General features: G+C 37.7%; 1 protein-coding gene across 6 annotated transcripts in view; it reads left to right on the top strand.

Annotated features, from left to right (window-relative positions):
* The window catches only part of NME7 (NME/NM23 family member 7), a 271,885-nt gene that overhangs the window by 22,674 nt on the left and 225,277 nt on the right, over nucleotides 1-23,934 (top strand). For all 6 annotated transcript variants that reach the window (XM_036098031.2, XM_036098026.2, XM_078077927.1 and 3 more), the window contains exons 2-3: nucleotides 21,369-21,476; nucleotides 22,257-22,423. In XM_036098031.2, the coding sequence (XP_035953924.1) occupies nucleotides 21,369-21,476; nucleotides 22,257-22,423 (275 nt within the window). The remainder of the gene's footprint in view (nucleotides 1-21,368; nucleotides 21,477-22,256; nucleotides 22,424-23,934) is intronic.

Genomic DNA, 23,934 nt, shown 5'->3' with positions numbered 1-23,934 from the left:
CTTTATAGTGATTCTGTTTCCTTTAAGAGAAGGCTTTTGAAAGAGAAGGTTTTCCCCAGGTAGACAGCTTGTGGCATTGTGTTTTTCCATGACAGTTTGGCCCTAAATTTACAGTAGTTATCTCTAGAAGTCCAAGAGGGAAGATTTCCAAGAATCTACAGGCCAAGCTAAGAGAGTTTTAAAAAGCTTTTTCTTTCCTGAAACTGGATGTGAGCCTTTTAAAATGGTTCCATCTTGTTTGATCAGTTTCCTGATTTACATTCACACGGTAGAAATGGTTCTTTCCTGACATTTTTCATGCTTTAACAAAATTAGGCAGGAATTAAGTTGAAAGTGCATTCCTAAGCATCATAGTTGGGGAGACACATGAGTTTGTGCTCTGTTTACTGCAGCATTGACATTTTTCTGTAAAGACAAATAATGTATTCGACTTCTGAGATACTGTCTCAAAATGACTTTTTTTTTTTTTTTAAAGAAAATAAAATCTTAGAAACATGTCAAATTCTTATGTCAAACATCGTATTTTTCACCAAGGGAGAAGACATTTGGCCTTAAACTGAATTTTTTTTAAAGGTAAAAATAATTGCAACAGTTTCACTTAGTCCTTAAAAGAATTTAAGTGAAATAGGATAATTAACTAAATTTAATAATTTGCCTACCTTTTCTTCCTAGTGTAATCTGTTTCTTTGACTTTATTAATGAGAAATACTAAGCTGGAGTTAGTAAATTAGATTCTCCACATGAAGACCCTTTTCACTTGAGTTCACCTTCTGTTTGCCTTTCAAGGTGGGTTTATGAGGGAACAAGCAATAGCCCTCTGAGAACAATCTGGACAGGCTCAAAACTGGTTCTGGCCATACAAAAGTAAGGTTAATGTTTGACACAGTCCAGTGTAAGAGAATACTTGCTCCTTGAAAGAAGCCCTGGAGGAAGACTATTTGGTAAAAGTTTAGTACAAAACAAGTTAGTGGTTAAAGTCTAGCTCTGTGGTAATGGAAAAATAGAAACCTTTTGGTTGTCTTCATTTCTGTTGTACTTTCACTGTGGCCTTTGGGTAAAGCAATAGGAATCACTATGTTTATTTGCCTACTACGTCAGGTAATAAATCTTTAATGATCTACTGTGTTCTCAGAATGTTCAAGGCAAAGTGAAGTTTGCTCAATGGAAACTAATTTTTCACTAACCCTACTAGAAGCAGCTGGTTTGAGGTGGCAGCTTCTCATACACTATTGATGTCTGTTACAGTACCATTAAGGGTGGATATGGGTACAGGGAGACTTGGATTAAACTTTAGAAGTCTGTGGAACTCTAAACTTTATCATCAGTGTAGTTCATCTAGAATGTCTGGAAGCAGATAATTGGCTTGAAATAAATTGAGATCAGTTACTGACTTTTAAATACGCACATTCTGAAAGTCTGATTTCTACTTAGTTCAGCACTTTTCTCCACAATGTATTATGTAAGCCTGTTTCTGTGTGATTTAAGCAAGGGAGCACTTTTGTATGAACAAAAACATTTTGTTGTGTATTGTGAAGTAATTTTCCTGGAATATGGCATTATAGAGTATAGTGTACATTTTCAATGCATTGTTGGAATTACAAGTCTGATAAGTGTGGCCTGATTGTTATCATCATGTTGCTTTTTTTAAGACCTGATTTGTTTTAATGGCAGTTCAATTGAAAGCTTAGTTGGGGATTCTGGAGACCTAGCAAACAGAGCAGCGTATGTAGGCTGCTTGGTCCTGTTTCCCTCAGAGGCCTTTTTTTACCACTCTGAGGAGAAAGGTTAAGAGCATGGGATCTGGAATCACCTGTTTATAAGCTGTGTAATCTTGGGCATGTTTCTTAACTTACCTGAGCCTTAGTTTCATGATCTGTAGAATGGAGATAATAGTACCATCGCTCTCATAATGTTGTTTGGGTAAAACACACAAGTGCTTGGAACTAGGTACTTAGCACATAGCAAGTGCCCAGTAGAAGTGCTAGCTCTTGACTATCACTATTACTGTTCTTGTCATATTGACTTGTAATGATGTATTTAGATATTTAGGCTTTATGTTACTAATTTCCTTAAAGCCAGGGACTGTTGCTTAGAATTTACAGAATGAACCTCAGAACTTGGCAGAAAATAAGCAGTTGATACATATTTTTGGAATGAATAAGTGAGTGCAGGAGGGGAGTATCTGATCATCTGTGGTCGGGTTTTTCCCCATTTTTTTTTTATTGTGGTATATAATACGCATAACCTTAATTTACCATCTTTGCCATTTTTAAGTGGATAAGTCAGTGGTATTTTTTTGTTTTTATTTATTTTTATTTATTTTAAAGATTTTATTTATTTGAGAGAGAGAGAATGAGAGAGAGAGCACATGAGAGGGGGGAGGGGCAGAGGGAGAAGCAGACTCCCTGCCGAGCAGGGAGCCCGATGCAGGACTCGATCCAGGGACTCCAGGATCATGACCTGAGCCGAAGGCAGTCGCTTAACCAACTGAGCCACCCAGGCGCCCTTATATGCCTTTTTTTTTTTTTTTTAAAGATTTTATTTATTTATTTGAGAGAGAGAGAATGAGAGACAGAGCTGAGAGGGAGGAGGGTCAGAGGGAGAAGCAGACTCACTGCCGAGCAGGGAGCCCGATGCGGGACTCGATCCAGGGACTCCAGGATCATGACCTGAGCCGAAGGCAGTCGCTTAACCAACTGAGCCACCCAGGCGCCCTTATATGCCTTTTGATAGAAAAATCTGATGTTCAACTTTTAGGAATAATCAGACAGGAAGAGTCAGGTGTAGTGCCTGGTGCCATATCTCTTTCCCCTCCCCCACAGGGGTGTTTGTAGGAGTTGAGGGTGGGTACCTCAGTTGTCATCCAAAAGGCATGGGCCTTGTAGGAGCTTAGAAAGTACTATTTTGTTTGTTTATTGATTAATTAAGCTTGTGCTAATCATTGATTAATTAAACTGAATGCAAAAACTGTATGTGACTTGGCTGATACATGTTAAAAAAACTTGTACATGTTAGATGACAAGCAATGAACAATCACCTAAATTAATAGATATGCAAGGTAGAAGAGGTAGAAGCAAAGTAGTAAGATATAAAAATACATATACAATGGAATCTTTTGTAATCTTGCAATAAATAACATAAAATAGCCATGTAAATACCTGGCTCAAGTATGCTGTAGTAGGTACTGAAACAGTTTTCAAAAGGAATTGATTATTCTGTGAGTCTAATATTGAAACATTGATTAGGTATTGGCTGAGTGCCAACTTGTAGAAGGCACTGGGGTAGGTGCTTTGAGGGTTATAAGGATGAATGATGCCCTCATTTTTGTCCTCAGGAAGTTACATTATAGTAGAAAAATAAGATGTGTATGTAAACAACTATACATATGCTTCCTAAGGCTCAGATAAAGTGCAAAGGGATTTCAAAATGCTGAAAAATATCTTTCACCTGGGAGGCTCGTGGAGAATGTTATTGAGCAGGTGGAATTTGAATTGTGTCTTTGACAAGAAAATGTGAGAAGATTTTGAAGGAACTGAGAGAGGGTGTTCAAAGTTTTATGAGAAGTATCATAAATTACAAGATATATGGCACATATCATTGATTCAGGTCTGTAGTGTATTTAAGTGTTTATGTAAGCAATATTCAGAATTGAAGTGTGATCCTGTTTTGGTTTGTCCCTGGAAAAACTAAATAGGCCAGTTATTTACATACTATCATTATAGAATATATCTGTACTCACCTTTACTCATCTTCCAAAAGGAGCCAGCCAGTTTATCCTAAGATGTGATGGTGGGTAAGAACTGGTTCCCTGAGTCCCACACCCCTCCCCCCACCTCTGTAAATAACAGTTTGTGCTTGGCTATTGACCCACCCTTGCTATGTACCTCAAAAGAAAAAGGAAGTTACAGCTCTGTAGTTCAATGACAAGGAGTGTAGCTAGTTAGAAGACCCACCATTTTCCTGAGTGGATGGGCTTTTATTTTGGCAAACCTGTGTGTGATAGATTTTCTTCTCTCTCTCTTTTTTTTATAGCTTTTGCTCAATAAACAGGATTCAATTGAAGACATTTTAATTTATGTCAGTGTTACATACTTTACAATTTGGAAGAGTAGAAAAGAGGATGAAGGTAGAAGGACTACAATAAGCTGAAATGTGCAAACGGTTTTACACTGCTAAGATCTTAAACATTTCCATGTATTAATTGGTAAACCAGAGCACCATGGAGGTTGTTCACTGCTGTCCAGTCATGAGTAGAACTAGTATTTTACAACTTTGGCCAAAATTTCCTAGTTCTTCATAGTCCACTAAATGATTTTTTAAAATAGTAATGAGAATCCTTTGTTAAACTTGTATTGATTTGTAAAGATGGCCGACTTGTGAGATGCTGTAGGAAAGGAGGGAAGCCGCCAAGGTTCGCTCCCCACCTTGGGCAAGTAAGAAAATGTAAGGAGAAATACACTAACAAAGCTTGCGGCAAGTCTGATTGTTTTTTTAATTCACCTAGTATGTCACTGCTTGATGGAAGAGAGAAAAACGATGTGGCATTGAGTTATGATCTCATAGATTCAAATAATATATAGAGATAAATATTCAAGACCTTGAACACATTTGAAACTTGATGTTTAGCTATGGAACTGGTTCTATAGAAGTGATTGTTCTCGCTGGCTAGAATAGAGCTGCTTAATTCCGGCGAAGTGACACATGGCCCTTTCACTGGACTCTGTTTTAGGTCAGTGATTCAGAAACAGTGCTTCCCTCTTGCTTCATCTTTCTGTGATGATTTTAAGGCGTGTGACTCCTCGTTCCACACAGTCCTGGCCCAGTAGCAGCACCAGTGCTGTCTCCTTACAACCTCACTGAGCTGCAGACTCGCACTTTCCCTGCCCTTGGAGCTGCTACTCTCCTCAATGCAAGGATGGGTCAGTAGCCAGGGTGAATTAAATTATCCCTCAAAAATGATTTCCTCCAGTTCTTTGACTATATAGTTGTTCCCCTTTATAGTCAGTTCTTAAGTTAGCACATTTATTTTAGTGACTGATATGTTGCTTAGTTCTAATAGGGAAAAACTTTTTTTTTTTTAAGAGTGCTCGGTCTGAGTGTGGAGGGAGAGGGTGGGGGGTTACATGGTGTCTTTCAGAGGTTTTTGACCTTATTTGTAGGTCATGAAGTCAGTTCAGCATGTTTAAAAAAAAAAAGTAGAATAGAAAATAATCTTAGTCCACAGCACACAGTAAGGATAAATATTGCTGTGTGAAATTTGTCAGTAATATATTTACAGGTATGAATGTATTGGGTCATGATGTGAAGTTATAACTGTGAGTGATAATTCAAAGTTTGGAAGCCACTGTTATAATGGAGTTTTAAACATATGGAAAAGAAATGATGTTAAAATAAGAAGTACCTGTTCCTAAATTGTATGTACTTTCTGTGATTAAAAAAAAACTTTAATAACTAGGAGTCTTTTCTGAATTAGATTCTAAGCTGCTTCAACAGTCTTATTCATTCAACTTTGTAAACATTTCCACTCCTGTCCTCCTATCCTCAATATAGGGTTGACCCTTGAACAACTTGGATTTGAACTGCCCGGATCCACTTACGCATTTTTTGTTTGTTTATAAGAGTTGGCAGGAAAAGCGACAAGGCATTTATTTACAACAGCCTGTCCCAGGCTCCACAGGACTAAATCGAAGGTGACTATTGCAGAGGTCATGCCTGCTGTCCTCTGAGTACCCAGGAAAGCTTGCTCGCTGTCAGCAGCCCCTGGGCTACAGGTCACCCCATGTACTGTTGGGGGGCGGTTGGGGTGACGTCCAGTGCTGGGGCCTGGTGGGAGGAGCCTGGATTGAAGAGGAGGAACATGTCCAGAAGGCAAGGAGGGCCCTGTGCATGGAGCCCCATACTCCTGGCTCTCGAGTCTCCCCCTAGCCCCCACCATGTCTTCTGGTGCCAGGTCCAGGGCTGTGCAGGGGTGGCCTGGGGCCTCGGCCCTTTACTGCTGGGCACAAACTACTCCCTTGGTGGCACCCTGGTCCTGTGGCCTCGCACAGCTGCCAAAAGCCGTGGGCCAGTGGTACGCCTCCAGGCAGATGGGCCAGCGGTACTGCACCTCCAGTAATACTGCCCATGGCCCCCAACGCCGCCCCTAACGAGCGGAGGCCACCAGGCTGCCGGATGGCACCACCACTGGGAGCCAGGGCCATCACTGCTGCCCCTGTCCAGCCCAGTCCACCTATGCTAAAAGGTGAAGGATGGTCAGTAATGGATCCTCCAGACTGAGCAGGCCCTTTAATACTGAAGAAACGAAGCAAGCCACTCCGTACCATTAGGGATAGCATTTTATTCAGGGTAATTTGCTGCCGGGGGATTGGGCAGTTGGACAGAGGGATAACCCAGGACACTAGGCAGCTGTTTGCTGCCCCTATTCAGACCTCAATCCCCAAGTTTTAGGGGGCAAGGGGCATGGTGGTGAGGTCACAGGGTGGTTATCTCAAAGTGGCGCCATCTGTGTGCCAGAGGGAGAACAAGATGGAGGGCCAAAGATGGAGGCAGTGTTGGTAGCACTCCTGCAGCCTTTAAGCAGATTTTTCTCAGTAAATATAGGTACAGTACTGTATTTTCCTTATGATTTTTAAGATAACTTTTTTCTAGCTTAGTCTCTTGTAGGAATACACTACTTCATACATATAACGTATGAAGTATGTGTTGGCTGCTTATGTTATTAGGAAGGCTTTCAGCCAACAGTAGGTGACTAATAGTTAAGTTTCACTGGAATGAAAAATTCTTCCTCTACCCTTAGAGGTCTTCCAGCTGGACTAAGAATTAAATTTACGTGAGACAGTAATGAGAAAAAAAAAAGGAAGTTGTGTATGTGCATAGAGACCCAATAATGAAATCGAGATCTAAATAAATGACCAAAAGAGGTAGTTTTTATATTCTTTAGACAAAGAGACAATAAATTTGTGAGGAATTGGCAGGATAAGGAAAATGGATGTTTGGGAGCTTTAATTAGTAAGGAATTCTAAGGGGGAATTTGGGCTGAGGTAATAAATTAGAAAAAAAGTAACAAGGTTTGTTTCTATAGCTTTGTCAGTTTTAAAGTTTCTATATCTGGTGATAAGGATGTCTTCTTAGTACAGGGAGGGTATCTTTCATATGGAAGTTTTATTTTATGTTTTGGGGAGGGGGCTCTGAGTGTCCTGACATTCACTGGCTGTTTCCCAAGTGGCTTAAATTCAAAATAATCAGTATGCCATTGTGACACATTTTAGACAGCCTGCCCTTGGCTCCTATAGGAGTGAAAAGTTATGCTCAATTTTTGGATTGAGCATGGTTGGGTGCCCTAACCCCTAAGTTGTTTAAGAGTCAACTATACAATTTGACCCTTTGATGACTATCAGTTAATATTTATATCTTAACAATGACCCTTTGGAGTTCTATAATTGTAAAATACGCAAGCAGCAGCCGTTTAAAATTTCATTGTTTACAACTTGAGAAACTAGAAATACAGTACTGTTTCAGATGTATTGGTATATAATGTCCTCTGGTTTTTAAAAATACATTTCTTTGAGAAACTAAAGTTTCTTGGGATGATTTCTTGAGTTATTGTTTTGGGGCAGAAGAATCCAGAGTACTGTTTTTCAAGATGCATTCCTGGAAAGCTGTTAGTTATAAAACACAGAATTCTATAACCAGCAAAAATACCCTTCAGAATAATGGAGGTGAAATAAGACATTTCCAGACAGATGTCTAACATCTGCTAGGTCTTTGAATACATAATACCACGCCATTACTGTTACCACTGCAGTTTTTTCTCTTTTAGGCATGCTTTTCTATTCTGTGAACTGATTTTTATTCCATAGAAATCTGATATTGACTCTGTGTAACTCCTTTTCCTGATCTCTTACAACATGTCTTTTTTAAAAAAATTGAGGTATAGTTGACACACAATGTTACATTAGTTTCAGGTGTACAACATAGTGATTCAAGAAGTCTATACATTATGCTATGCTCACCACACATTTAGCTACCATCTGTCACTATACAGTGCTATTTTAATACCATTGGCTATATTCCCTATGCTGTACATTTTATCCTTATTTATTACTTACATATTTCATAACTGGAAGCCTGTATCTCCCACTCCCTTTCCCCATTTTGCCCATCCTCCTTCCCACCCTTTCCCCTTCGGCAACCATCAGTTTGTTCTCAGTATGGGTCAGTTTCTGCTTTTTGTTTGTTTTTCATTTGTCTTTTAGGTTCTACATAAAAGTGAAGTCATGTGGTCTTTCTCTGACTTATTTCACTTAGCATTATACCCTCTAGGTCCATCTGTATTGTCAAGATCTCTCTCTCTTTTTTTTTTTGGTGACTGGGTGATATGCCATTCCATTGTGTGTGTGTGTGTGTGTGTGTGTAGCTCACATCTTCTTTATTCATCTATTGATGGACACTATATATATTGATGGACTATATATATCTACATATATATAGGCATATATATATCATATCTTCTTTATCTGTTCATCTATTGATGGACACTTGGCTATTGTAAATAATGCTGCAGTAAACATAAGGCTGCATATATCTTTTCAGGTTAGTGTTTTCATTTTCTTTGGGTAAATACCCATTAGTGGAATTATATGGTAATTCTATTTTTAATTTTTTGAGGAACCTCCGCGCTGTTTCCCACAGTGGCTGCACCAATTTACATTCCCACCAACAGTGCAGGAGTGGTCCTTTTTCTCCACATCCTCCCCCACACTTGTTATTTTTTGTCTTTTTGATTCTAGCCATTCTAACAGGCAAAAGGTGGTATCTCGTTATGATTTTGATTTACATTTCCCTGAGGATTAGTGATGTTGAACATCTTTTCATGTGTCTGTTGGCCATCTGTATGGAAAAATGTCTATTCAGGCCCTCTGCCCATTTTTAATTGGATTATTTGGGGGGCTTTTGGTGTTGAGTTGAATAAATTCTTCATGTATTTTGGGTATTAACCTCTTATTGAATAAATCATTTGCAAATATCTTCTCTCATTCAGCAGGTTGCTTTTTCATTTTGTTGATGGTTTCCTTTGCTGTGCAAAAGCTTTTTATTTTGGTGTAGTACCAATAGTTCATTTTTGCTTTTGTTTCCCTTGCCTGAGGAGACATATCTAGAAAAATGTTGCTAAGGATGTCAAAGATATTACTACCTACATTTTCTTCTAGGAGTTTTATGATTTCATGACTCACTTATAGGTCTTGAATCTATTTGGAGTTTATTTTAGTGCACAGTGTCAGAAAGCGGTCCAGTTTCATTCTTTCGCAAGTAGCTGTCCAGGTTTCCCAGCACCATTTATTGAAGAGACTGTCTTTCCCCTATTACATGTTCTTTCCTCATTTGTCATAGATTAATTGACCATATAATCATGGCTTTATTTCTGGGCTCTCATTCTGTTCCATTGATCTATGTGTCTGTTTTTGTGCCAGTACCATACTGTTCTGATTACTATAGCTTTGTAGTATAGCTTGAAATCTGGGATTGTGATACCTCTAGCTCTGTTCTTAAGATTACTTTGGCTCTTATAATACGTGTTAAGTTCTACTGCCAGAAACACATACAAAGTGCTTCAGTAACCTGTCAGAGCCCTCTACAACTCTAGAATGAGTCCTATTCTTTCTAGGATTGAGGCCCAACTAATTTTCCATTGTCAATAATCTCTAATTTCTTTGCACTCTCTGCTTTAGTGCTCAGATGAACCTTGTAGACAGACGACCTTTCTCACTGTCTTCCATCTATGTTGCTCTTTTGATTGATCCAGAACTCCTGATGTTTTTCTTGATTCAATGCTTTGGATGTCTGGAAATGAGTATTGATTTTTAGCATCAGACCTTTTTTGAATCCCAACTCTGGCCCTGACTAGGTGTTTGATCTTTGTAATCCCCGGAGAATTAACCTTAGGCCCTCTGAACCTATTTACCGTTGGTGAAAATGGGAGGGGGAACTTCCATGGCAGGTGTGTGGTAAGAATCAACTGAGATGAGGTTCTAAATATGCCTCCCATACTGTTAGCTTATCTCACCTTCCCTCCCTACCTGCTTAATTCAGTATTTGGTTCTAACTGTTCCGAGAAGTAAATAAGATTTGTAAAGGTTAATTAAAATAATAGCATTTTAGAGAACACTGAACGAGTCATAAGTGTAAGCAATCAAATGTAAACAGTGGATCCTACTGATTCGTGCAGGCTAATGATAGTTTGGTATCCTAAAAAAAAAAAAAAAAAGGCACTGCCTGCCTTCTTTTCTTTATTCTTTCCTTTCTTCCTTCCTTTTCTTTTCTCTGTCTTTTTAAACATTCTATATGTTTAGTGCTTAAAGGTGATGATGTTTGTGTCACTATATGCTGAGTTTACACCTTATCTTAAGTTTCCTATACTCTCTTGAGGCCGTACCAGAATACATGGTCCCTGGAAGAATAAGGGACTTTTCCCTGTTAAGTGGCTTCATTACATTGGACACATCTAAAATGTAATGAAGATTTTATACTATTATCATGTATTATTCAGAAATATTCATCTTCACTTAACTTGCACACAAATGCACATATACACACAAACTCATCCTTCACCCCAAGTGCTTGTGAATTGGGTGGAATACTTTTCCATCCATGGTAATATTTTGTTTCTTCTGAATTTATAATTGATGTGGGATTACAGAAGTATGATTTTCAATTTTTTCTGCCTTTCCTCCAGGCTTAGTACTATCAGGAATAAAAACTTGAAAAGATGCCTTAATTTATTGTTGAGCCATTATTAAGTAGAGATTTTGATAATGTATTTGAAAAAATTTCCTGTTTTACTTTTGATATCAGAAAAGCCCTGGGTAGGGGCGCCTGGGTGGCTTAGTCGTTAAATGTTTGCCTTCGGCTCAGGTCATGATCCCAGGGTCCTGGGATTGAGCCTGGTATCGGGCTCCTTGCTCCACGGGAAGCCTGCTTCTGTTTCCTCTGCTTGTGTTCCCTCTCTCACTGTGTCTCTCTCTGTCAAATAAATAAATAAAATCTTAAAAAAAAAGAAAAGAAAAGCCTTGGGTATACACTTTCTCGTCTATAATATTTCTATCCCTAAATAAAATATGGAACATTTCTGCTTGGGAAATGTTTTGTAGAATGGGAGGGAGGCTCTTGAGATTTTATTCCTTTTTCATAAACATAGCTCATAAATGAAGCTCCTGATTCCTTTTTGGTCCTAGAAACCTAGTCACATAATTAATTTTGCATCTTTAGGTTAGTTAAATGGTAAAATATGATAACCTGCTCTTTTGAACATATTGGTTGCTAGTAAGTATAATATCTAATATGACTTTAAATATTAACTATAAAATGTGAATACTTTGTTATTATTTTCCATAATATGGCTTCTGTGCTAAGCGAAAGTACAGGGTTTAATTTTTTCACATCTACAATTGGCAACAGTAATTTCATGTTGATTAGTGTAATTTATGATTTTTTCAATGGTGCCCTTTCTTTGAGAAGTTCGAATTATAATACTAATGATTAATGGGTAACAGATGATGTTATAAAATGTAAAAAGAAAATTGTTGCTCAGTTTTTTATTGGTGAAAACTTTGAGCTCTCTAAAAGGCAAGATTTTATACTCCTACTCCGGTTTATTAACATGTCCTTTATAAAAAATTGCTTGTTATTGGAGAAATAACTATATACATCCAGTAGCTTTTCTTTTCATAATGTATAATTTCAGTCACATTTCTATTTTTCTGTCCTTCACAAATTCTATTTTCCTTCACATTGATTTTCCTGCAAGGGTCTTTAAAAAAAAACTATTTACTAGGATTAGCTGCAGCTGAGGCTGTGGCCTCACAAGTCCAGAGAGGCTCTTCCTGTGTGTCAGTGTAGGAGATGGGTGTGTGCAGGGCAGCTCTGAAGTCACACATGGCCCTCCTAGCCCCTGTCACTGCTGTGAAGATTTAGGCAACAGAAATCCTAAGTGCTTTATGCACACTAAGGCTTTTAATCCCCGCCTCTTCCTTATGAGGAGAATTTATTACTCTTCCCATTTTACAGGTACAGAAACCAGGGCTCAGAGAGGTCGAGTATCTTATCCAAGGTCACAAAGCCCAGGTCTGTCGGACTCTAAAGCCCATGCTCTTACCCATTCTGAAGTAGTCCCTGACTGACCCCAGAGAAAACCATCTGTAGTTTCCTGGGCCTTCCCTTCAAGCAGCGCAGTTCAGGGCCATGCCAGTTGCTGCCAGTGCAGGTGGCGACCCCAGCAGCTCAGGAGCAGACTCAGTTGGGCACAGGCATTGTCCTCCGCAGGCCTGCTTGCGCCAGGTGCAACCAGGGTGTGGTGCTTGATGGTTGCAGGGTCATCAGGAGGGCAGTGGCTCTTTCTGACCAGTACTGTTGAAGTGTATGAGGCCAAGGCCCAGTTCTACTTAGTGGCATAAGCTTAATAAACTTACTCTTGAACTAAGGGATGGTTTTATTTAAGCACATGTGCCTGAAAAACATTGTTAGTTTCTCATGATCCATGTATGGCTTGGCCTTCCCTTAAGCAGTGACCAAGAGAGGTGTGCTGTGATTTGATCTTCCAAAGGCTTGGTTGCCCTTCAAGTAGCATTTCACCAGGAATTTCAACACTAGAGTGAAATTTCCTTAAAATCACCTATTTTATCTTACAAATTGTGTGAAGTTATATATGAATTTTACATTCTATTCAGTAATATATATATACATTTGTTATAATGCAAAAAATGTTTACTTACCATTGAGTAAGACTGATACTCTAGGAAGACTCTATCAGTACCTAAAAATGATTGAATAACACTCTGTCTACCTATTTATACCTCAAAATGAATGGACACAGAACTTACACACTTCACAAAAATTAACTCAAAATGGATCATAGACCTAAATGTAAAATGCAAAACCATAAAACCCCACTATAAGCACAGAGCAAGCACAGTGGTTAGTAACTTCATCTAGGGTTGGGTCTTGGATGAAAAGAATTGTTAAGAGAATGATTGAAGTGACACATCAAGGAATCTAAGATGGGTAAAGAAGGAAGTGAGGGAAAGAGGCCAGTGGATTGGGAATGTGTGAAAGGGGACCATTCAGCTGGAAAGAGGGAGAAGTTGGACAAACTAACTGCCAGGACAGGAGGATGTGGGCAGGGGACAGAATGCTTGAAGCACTGGATTTGGTGGTGGAACACTTTCAGGTGATAACAAGGGCTCACATGTGGCTCACTCATCTGTATTAATTCTGTCCTTTCTTCCAGCATTATCTGCAAGTTCAGTCATTATCATGTTTATAACCAGTATACGTATGGTTTTTAAATTTTACCCCTTTTACAAAAGATCATTATTATTTGTTAGTTGTCACCTATTAAAAAAAAAGGGGGGGGCGCCTGGGTGGCTCAGTCGTTGAGCGTCTGCCTTCGGCTCAGGTCATGATCCCAGGGTCTTGGGATTGAGCCCCGCATCGGGCTCTCTGCTCGGCCGGGAGCCTGCTTCTCCCTCTCCCACTCCCCCTGCTTGTGTTCCCTCTCTAGCTGTCTCCCTCTCTGTCAAATAAATAAAATAAAATCTTAAAAAAAATAAATAAAAAAAAAAAAAAAAAAAAAAAGAATTGAAAGAAGGAAAAATGTTTTCAAAATGAATGGAAGAAACTTACCTACTTAATTAGCATGTGCATGGTATAATCTGACTATTTTTAAAAAATGACTGCACTGGGGAATGACTCATACCGGAATGCATTTGAATAGATGCAATTTTCATATGCTACATTTTAAAATGACATTTTCCTTTTTTAGGTGTAACAAAATAAGTTTGGAAAAACAATCTGAGGTTTTTCTACATTTGAAAAAGCATACCATCAAAGGGAAATTAAAAATAAAAATTGAAAAGCACTGTATAGCATATTCTGATGAATAGTCAGGTAAACAGTGTGGATTTTAAACAGAATGGATTTTAAGTAAAAAATTAAATGACTTATCTTAACTGAGTCAACTGTGACGTAGTAGAAGAACAATAAATTCAGAGCCAGGAGTTCTAAGTTCCTAGAAATTGCTCCATTGGCTGCTAGATTATAAGGACCATGAAGACAAGGGTGATGTTTGTTTCTAATCACTGTCGTCCTATCTTGACGTATCTGAGTACCTGGCATAGTACGTAGACCATGGGCAAGTGCTCAATTTGTTGAAGAAATGAATTGATGGATGGGAATCAGATAATGTACAAAGTCTGATGGCCTTGCAGATAATGTACAAAGTCTGATGGCCTTGCCTTATGCTTTTCAGCCTATACTGAAACTTGAGATATTTCCTTCACATTCACATTATACCTTTTGCTTGCTTGTTTTGTTTTTGTTTCTTTGTCTTCATATTCTGATTTTATAGTATGGTTAATAGAAGAGAACTCCAAAGGTTCTAGATGATATATGATATGAAGAAGGGTCTACTGACAAATAATATCTTTGTTGGTGTTTAGGTAGTTAAACTCTTACATAGTTAAAGAGAAAAAAAAACAGCTTCAGTTTTTCAGTATAATTTAAAATTGAACTATAAAGAAAACTACAAATTAGAAAATTTAATCCCTCTTGACATTAAACAATAACAAAAAATACAAGCATCAAACAAGGTAAAGCAGTTCAGAAAGGTGTAAACTGAAAAGTAGCCTCCCCAATCTGCCTCCCCACCCCCTAACACTCCACACACTCCCCAGCGGCAGCTACTTCTGACATATTCTTGAGTGTCCTTCTGGAAAATTATTCCCTACCTATACAGGATTTTAAATTGAGTATTAAAGATTTGGGTCATCATCATCCAAGTTCCTTGGCAATGAAAATGCTTATTATGTTGTTCAATGCTGATCTTTTGCAGTAGGAACAGAACCACTTTTTGGTCAGATTAATACTCTGAGTACAGTTTCCCCACTGTGCATCAAATTTAGCGGTTGTTTACATAATCATCAGCATGTTGTTTCTTACTATTTGCCATCTTGCAAACCACTGTGCTTCCTGCTACTTAACCTCTATATGGCTATTCACTCCTTCTACCCCTTCCCCGCCCCCAGTGCAGCATATGAAAGCTTCTCTTCCATGTTATTGGCTTTCTTCTTTGCTTTTTGGCTATAGTATGTGTAGGGGAGGGAAGAGTTTTCCTTGACCCTCTGAGGGTCCCTGGCTGTGTCTGAAAACTGACAAAGATTAATAGGAGCAAAGCATGCCAATTTATTGAAGTTTAATGTGACATGGGAGCCTTCATAAAGAAATGGGGACCTTGAGAAACAGACCTGAGTATTTTTAGCTAGGTTTAATGAAGAGTGGACAGTCATGGAGGAATGTGACAGGCTAGGGAGTATGAGGTAAGTGTGGTAAACTGGAGGAAACTTAGCAAGGCCTGTTTGTTGGGATTTTTTCCCCGTGTTCCTTTGTCCTGAGAGATAAGGATGCTTCTTTCTTCTGGGAAGGTATCTTTCACACGAGGGTTTTATGACTTGTTTCAGAGAAAAAGAGGCTTGGGAAAAGGTCAAAGTGACCTTCCTGCTTCTGCTGTTTTCTCCAACTCCTTCAGCTTAAAATATTCAATATACATAGGTGCCAGATTTTGGGAGTAGTGTGCCCTGAACCTCATCGTGTAGATAGCTGCTTACAATATTAAAAAAAAAAAAAAAAAAAAAAGACATGTCCAAAAAAAAAGAAAGAGTAGATGGCACATTAGTGATTAGTTAACAAAGTGTGCTTGAGTGTGAGGGATCCTCTTTCTTACTGTGTATAAATTATATTCCAAATGTTCAGAGGAAGGAAAATGATTTGGCTACTTTAAGAAAAAGTCTCTTTGTGCTCTAGTTTGATCTTTGAATGCTCTGCATAAGCCTCTGTCTGATGGAAGCAGAGACCTTCACTGCCCCTGTGACCATGTCAGTGATGTTCTCGTCAGATCTGCGGCCAGGAAATGGATGTGTCCTTTCGTGCTGCTTCAGTGTTAGTTTCTCCCTCTTGAGTCAGCCCTGGAAGTGCGGTCTTATGGAGGTAGCTGAGTCACAGCAAGTGTAGCTTCCTGACTTTATGGAAGTCATAGATATTCACTGGGCCTCAGTTTCTGTATCCATAAAATGAAGGGTTCAAACAAAATGATTTTCAGTTTTGACATCATTACCATTTTAATGAATCTCATTAATTTAATGAATCACATTCTTTGCTAGGCTTTGCTCAATTTAGCTGAAAAGTAAAATTTTTTTTTAAATTTCAAAGGTGACTTTGGTTTAGGAGGGGTACTGGTGTGGGTGTGTGTGTATCAGGCAGCTAGGCGAAAGGACAGCCTGAATGGGACATTCAGAGGCACCACTGTTGGTGCCAAGTCCGGAGGTACCATCGCTCTACCTCTAGACATCTTTTGACTCTAGGAAGGAACCAGAAGAAGGAATCTTCTACTGCAAAGATAAATCAGAAAGTTAAGTTTAAATCACATTTGAATACAATTTGTACCTCGCATAGTTGGCCTTTTCTCAGGAAACAGTACTTGCTTAAGAGTTAGTTTCTTCATCTAAATAGAAATTCTGTTATTATTTTAATGTAGTTTTAAACAATCTTGTTGAGATAAATCACAGTTATAAATGAAGGAATGGGTTAATTTTTTAAGAGAGCATGAAGGATTTTTCTTCCTTGTATGTAGATGCTGTTGTGAAACTCTAGGTTAGAATCCAAGAGGTCCGATCGAAGAGCTTAGGCATTTTTGAAATCTTGTGGACACAGTTTCTGTCTCTTTTTATGTGTGATGCTTATTTATCAGAGATTTAGCTAAGTGTCATGTAGTGTTGCAAATTCTTCCTTCAACATCTAAGTAGGTGGTTGTTCTGAGGGAATTTTTAAAGGTAACACAACTCTTTATTCCTTTCCCATTAAAGTGTAACCTTTTGTATCTGTTGACTTTTTTCCCCCTTTACCTTAGAAAAGAATTGCTTTTATTATTTTTCTTTAGAGCTCATGACTACATTAGAATAACTAATGCTCACAGTGAAAACTGATTTTAAAGCAGCAACTTATGGGCAACACAGGATATAATTTCTTTAATTTCCTAGATAACATCTGCTTTATAACATTTTTTTGGTATTTTACACACTGGTGGTATCTTAGAAGGACACACTTCACTGACTTGATATTTTAGGATTTTGGAATTGGGATGTAATTGAAAAACAGTATTTGTTAAATATGGTTGATGTCACAGGGAGTATGATGATTCTTTTATTGCATTTCATAATAACCCATTTCTCTTCTAGATGGTTGTTATAGGCCACAAAATTTGACCCTGTTTAGAATTATTTAGTTTTACATGAGAGAATAGTTAAATAACTCAGTTCATCATTGGATCAGACCCATTGAATGGATACTTTCTTTAATAGTGACTTTTGCATCATTTTTTCATAGGCAGTGCTATTTAATGGAACAAAGCATAGACTTCAGTCCTTCACAGTCTGAAGGACTGAAGTTTGAGTTCTGACTTATTTCTTGGCTGTGTAACCTTGGACCAGTGTTCAAATTTTTTGAGCTTTACTGTCCTTGTCCATGAAATAGGGATACTACCTACATTGTCTGTTGTGAGAATGAAATGAGATCATGTCAAGAGCCTGTTACTTAGTTGGTACTCTAAAAATTAATGACAACCATTAATCATGACGATAACAATAATTTTTAGAGTTTGAATGTCACTGATTTGTTAAACATTCTGATACATGCTTTCCCATTGTCTGAGGAGTAGGAGAGGGAGAAGATTCGTTCTAACAGAATAGACAGTGAAAAACTGAACAGAACATCCCTGATTTGCTTATCTACTATTTTAAGAGATTCTTTTTCTTTTTTTTTTTTTTTAAAGATTTTATTTATTTATTTGACAGAGAGAGACACAGCGAGAGAGGGGAACACAAGCAGGGCGAGTGGGAGAGGGAGAAGCAGGCTTCCCGCCGAGCAGGGAGCCCAATGCGGGGCTCGATCCCAGGACTCTGGGATCACGACCTGAGCCGAAGGCAGACGCTTAACGACTGAGCCACCCAGGCGCCCCTATTTTAAGAGATTCTTGTTCACTAATATTCATTGGAATTTGAGAACAGGTTGAGCAACTGATGTAGGAGATATTTTCTTTGCTTCACATAATTTGAAGAACACTGTCTACTTTTTACACCCTTTATATTTTTTTGACATGCATCCAAATTCTACATATTTTATATCTCATAAGGCACTATTATTATATTGCATGCATATTATTTATTTAGATTTACCCAGATACCCACTGTTTTTCAGCCTTGTCTTTAACTCCTTGAATTATCTGGTATCATTTTCCTTTTTTCTTTGGAACTGCCTTTAGAATTTCTTTATGCAGGTACCTGGTAATACATTTTCTCTTTTTGCTTATCTAGAAATGTCTTTATTTCACCTTTATCTTTTGGAGGGAATTTTTTTGCTAGTTAGAGAATGCTATGTTAGAGTTATTTTTAGTTCTTGAATTTCCACTTGACTTAAAAAAAAATAGATGCTGGCTCTCTGGTGAAATTCTTCATCTTGATATATTTTTTTATACCATGTTTGTTATTTTGAAGCCTTTGTCAGATAATAAGTAGGCTATTCGTGGATCTCTTTTTATTGTCTGTTTTTTCTTTTGGTTTTCTTTCTTGGTATATCTGGTAGTCTATTACTGAAGTTGAGTTTCTGGAGAGTCAGGGAGCTAGAATGGGGGAATGTCACCTCAGTATGGTCAAGGACTAAGGGTTGAGTGAACAGAAAACTTGAAAACTTTGTAAGGGTCAGTTTACCCTTCAGTTTACCCATGCTCCTAGAGTGTAATGCTCCAGGAATTACAACAAAAAGGTTAGAGCAGATACCAGAGATCTCCTCTTTAGTGGGTTTGGACTCTCATTTTTCTCTCTCCATGCTGTGAGGCTACTGAAATTTCCACAGAACAAGCACAGGTTTGAACTCACTTTTCTATAATGTCCTTCTCTCTAGGATCTTTGTCCCTCAAACCTTGGCTGCTTTGGCAGCCCCAGAGTCCAGTTTTTGTCTTCATATCTCTGTGAAATTGGCAAAAGCTCCACGAGCTCCTCTGCCTCTTGGCAGCTTCTTAAGGTTCTCAGTCTCTTGTCCAGGTTGACTTAAGACTCAATGCATGTACTCAGGTAAAAGCAGCACAAAGAAGGTTGGGCTACCTCAGGAAGCTTCCTGCCTTACTATGTCTGGGATCATCAAACCCTGGCTGCCCTAGAGGCTCTCCAGGGTTGCAGACAGACTTTTTTTTCATATCCCAGTTTTCTAATTGTTCTTGCCTTGGTTTGCTGTAAGCTACTTTGTCAGTCAGAAACTGTAGTTCCTCCATTTATTTTCTTTTCTGTATTGTGTATTGTGCAAAATCCTATTACCTGTCTCAGAATTAAGGAGTGTGATTGGTTAGTTTTGTGGTTAGGCTACCTGGATGAATGGAAGTGCCAAGTTTCATTGGTTTTTCATTTACCTCACTATCATACCCTTTTACCTTCAGTTAGATATGTGGTCATTTCTTCCATTTTATAGTTTTATTTATTTCAGCGAAGGCAATATTTCAATGATGTCTTTAAGTGAATGAATATTTTAATATAGACAGTAAAAATTTTAATAAGCTACTAATATTTCCAATTTTATATTAAAAGTGGACTATAATACTCGAATGCATGGTAAAGCCTAAACCTTAAAAAGCTGTATTTGTAAGGACGTGAAAAAAAATGCGTGAAGAAAGGCCTTCACAAATGTTGTAGTATGTTTCTTAGTTCACCTTTATTTTCTCTTGACTAATAAGCATTATTTAAATGTGTATTTTTGGATGATTGTGGGAAAAATAAAATAGTGTCTTAAAACTATCTACAGTACAGTTTATAAGTATAATCATAAACATAACTAGACATACAACTTCTACCATAAGAATTTATAAGTGAATTATTGACATAAAAGGATCCTATCCATATACCCTAACTAAAGAATCAGGTGTTAAATTTAGAATTGGGAACAAAACTCCTCTAAATTCCTTTCTTCCTTATATGTCCTATATGTCCTCCTTTGTTTATTGTAACGAAGGACCTTTGGGGCCAAGATATTTTTAACAACATATATGATTGGAAGTCCTGCTGAATAATCAAGGAAAGAAGATCAATCTTTGACTTATTTTTTTCATTTTATCCTGTGCAATAGGCATAAAAATGCACCTCACAGACCTCCAGCTAGAAGGGGCTTCAATAACCAAGGGCCCCAGCTACTGTGCTCTGAAATCCTCTGCTGCTTTTGCACTTAAGACATGTTTCCCTGGGGCGCCTGGGTGCCTCAGTCAGTTAAGCGTCTGCCTTCGGCTCAGGTCATGATCCCAGGATCCTGGGATCGAGCCCCACGTCAGGATCCCTGCTCAGTGGGGAGTTTGCTTCCTCTCCCTCTGCCTCTCCTCCTTGCTCATACTCTCTCTCAAAGAAATAAATAAAATTTAAAAAAGAAAAAAAAAAAAGATATGCTTCCCAAGGGCTGCTTCTAGCCGGCGCCTGAGAGGAGCAGGGAGACTAAAGCAGGCTGGTCCCCGGAAATCAAGGAACTCTTGAAGGCTCACTGGCTCTAGTACTGCCTGCTGGTCTTGCTGATCCTTCCTTAGATTATACAGCAATTCAGGATGATGGCTTTCTTCTCTCTCTCTCACTCTCCTTCCTTCGGGTCTGATTTGTCTTATTGTCTGAATCTCTCCCCATTTTCTCTTATAGGAGTTTCCCTTACAGGAATAGAATTCTTTCAAGTTTAATCCTGTCGTGGTGTCTGCTTCTTGGAGGACCTAGACTAACACATTCTGCAATTTCTATAAAAACATACTATCATGTGAAATTACTAAGGAGAAAAAAGATGTTTACTATCACTTTAATGATGATGGTATTCTAATACTAATGGATTCTTAAGTTTAGGAAAGTTAAAACTTCATGTAATTGAGAGCTAGCCTCTCAGTTTTTTTCTCATAACAGTTTATTGTCTGTTTATATCTAAATTTGCTTTCAGAAGGCTGAATTATTACAGTAGACAGATCAGGAGCTCATGTTCTAAAAAACTGTTAATTTACTCAGGATGATTGGATGGTTATAAAGTATTAAGCAGTTTATAAGTCATCTTTGAGCTAACTAAGGATATTTAATCAGAAAGTAGAAAGAAATATTTGAGGATATGTTGATAAGTAATATATTGTTGAAAGCAGCATAATAAGTAGTAACAGATTTATTTGTTACAAATATTTGGTAAGTCTTGCTTTCAATTTATATGATTTATACAAGAATGCTTATATTTTATATGTTAATGTTAAAATTCTTCTTTCTTTGCAGAATCATGGTGAAAGATTCGTTTTCATTGCAGAGTGGTATGATCCAAATGCTTCACTTTTTCGACGTTATGAACTTTTATTTTACCCAGGGGATGGATCTGTTGAAATGGTAAATGAGCCTTTTTTTTTTTCCTTAAAAGTTAGCAAAGGGAGTGAAGATGGGAATAGGGAGAAGAGTAGGATTGCCTTCTATATAGTTGCTCTTGAAAATACATTATATACATATGTATGTTTTTTTCTTCTTTTTTTAATGGGAATTCTTTTTTTGGTATTATAATTCCAATACAAGAAGATAACTTTGTGCCTTTATCTTTAATGTCAAATAGTAATTAATATTTTTTGGTTGAAAAACTGAAGTGGGATTATTCATGTTTTAGATTAAGCAATAGTCAATAAGTGAATGTTATAGATAAAGATTATCATGGTCCTAAATATGTTGCCATTATTGAAAGCTGTTATCTCTACAAGTCAAATTGAAGAAGATCAGGTTAAGAGAGTCCCACTTATTTTTTTTGTCTCTTTATTGGCAACCATTTTACAGGTAGATCTCTTTGGTATTGGCATTCTGTGTAGGCAAGAAAGCAGAAATTTGGAATTTTTCTGGGATTTCATAAGCACTAATTTGCTGAAATGATTTGACAATAAACAAATCTTTTTATTCATGGTTTTTTAAAGTATTAAATTTGTAATAAGTTTTTGTGTTATTACTAGATTGGACTAGGAAATACAGAAGTTATAAAAGAAATTATGATTTGTATTTGTAACAAAAATGAAACAATGTAAGCTATGTTTAATAAAGCAGAATTAAGAATCATTTCTAATTTATAGTATGATTAACATTGTCTATTGATAATTATTTGTCTTATTGTGTTGTTGGTTTTGGTTCCAGCATGATGTAAAAAATCACCGCACCTTTTTAAAGCGAACCAAATATGATGATCTTCACTTGGAAGATTTATTTATAGGCAACAAAGTAAATGTCTTTTCTCGACAACTGGTGCTAGTTGACTATGGGGATCAATATACAGCTCGCCAACTGGGCAGTAGAAAAGAAAAGTAAGAAAAGCTTTTCTTCATTCTTAAAACATTGTATATGTCTTCGTACAAAATTCTAATTTCTTGTTTCTATCTTGTGTTTTTTACAGCATAGATACTTTTCCAATTCAGTGACCCAATTCAGGGTTATGACATTTTTAGGATTTTGAGGAGTAGATTCAGCGATTTGCTCTTCACTCAGATAACAAAGCGATGCCTATAGTCTTAAGCAATGATTATTTTCTGGAGGAAAAAATGCAAACTTTTTATATGCCCTCATCTTTCTTCATAACATGCATTTAACTGGGAGCTGAAAATGTTGGAACATAAATAGTATTGGTGTATAGGATAAACCTGGCTTATGGGGAAAAAATAGTGAGTACCATAGCAGGGAAGGCTAGTGAAGGTATTTGAGCTGGATCCTGAAAGATAAATTGGATTTTTACCCAGTTAGATCAAGCGCAGGGAATGCTGGTCACAGGAATACGTATAAGCAGAGGTTCAAAGGCAGAAAGTTGTATGTCGTGTACTGGGAAGAGCCCGTTGTTCTGTTTGACTGGCTTGGTGGTTAAAATTTTTTTAAAACTTTGATTAGTAAAATAGTCTGAATTAGGATGGTAGCAGTAGGTCTGAAGAGAAAGTAATGTGCAAGATTAGCAGAAGCAGAGGGATAGTAGTAATGGTACGCACTCAGTGATGGCTAGCTATTATTATATCAGGCATGGTATTAAAATGATCTGTATGGGTTATCTGAGTCCCGTGACAACCTAATAAAAAACAAAACAAAACAAAAAAAGGTACTATTATGATTAGCTCCACTAATCACTCCACTAAGTAGATGGGGAAGTTGAGGCTTGGAGGAGATGTTAAGTAGCTTGCTGACGGGCAAGAGGAGGGGCAAGATAAAGCCCCCAGTACAGTGTAATTTAAGAATGGGTGGATTTAATCATAGGAGAATGGAGAGGACCTGGAAAATGGTTGCCCTCTTTCTGCCTCAATCCATTTGCATGTCTTCTGGCACCTAGCACATCTCCTTACACGTTACAGGTACCTTATCTGTGTTAGCTGAATGGATCAACGGATAGCAATTTAGAACTCATTATTTACTCTTGCCTTTTTAAAAAATTTCCTCCCTGTTTACAAATGATGACCTTTGATCTAGTTGACAAAGATGTTTTTGTGTAGATTGTTTGTAATGAATGTTGTCTATTCCTGAGCTTTATACACAGACATAATATATGTCTGATGAATATTGACTGATCAAGTGAAGAAAGAATGAGTACTACAAAAACAACAACAAAAAAGTAACATAATTATGATACACAGAAACTTACCTGTCTTGTTCACCTAAAGACCATTATTGTGATGCCTCAAACAGTAAATTATTCACAGGGAATGCCCCACAAAATTGTGTTGAATGAATGAATGAAGGAAGGAAGGAAGGAATTTACATCACTGGAAATAGTTGTGTCTGGAAGAAGTGCTGGTGGCTGGCTGGCCTCTCCAGCTTCTCCTTTCCTCCCGCGGCATGT

Source organism: Halichoerus grypus, chromosome 7 (genome assembly GCF_964656455.1).
Source record: "Halichoerus grypus chromosome 7, mHalGry1.hap1.1, whole genome shotgun sequence".
In the NCBI taxonomy this organism is placed as follows: Eukaryota; Metazoa; Chordata; class Mammalia; order Carnivora; family Phocidae; genus Halichoerus; species Halichoerus grypus.
This window is presented reverse-complemented; position numbering and strand designations above follow the sequence as displayed.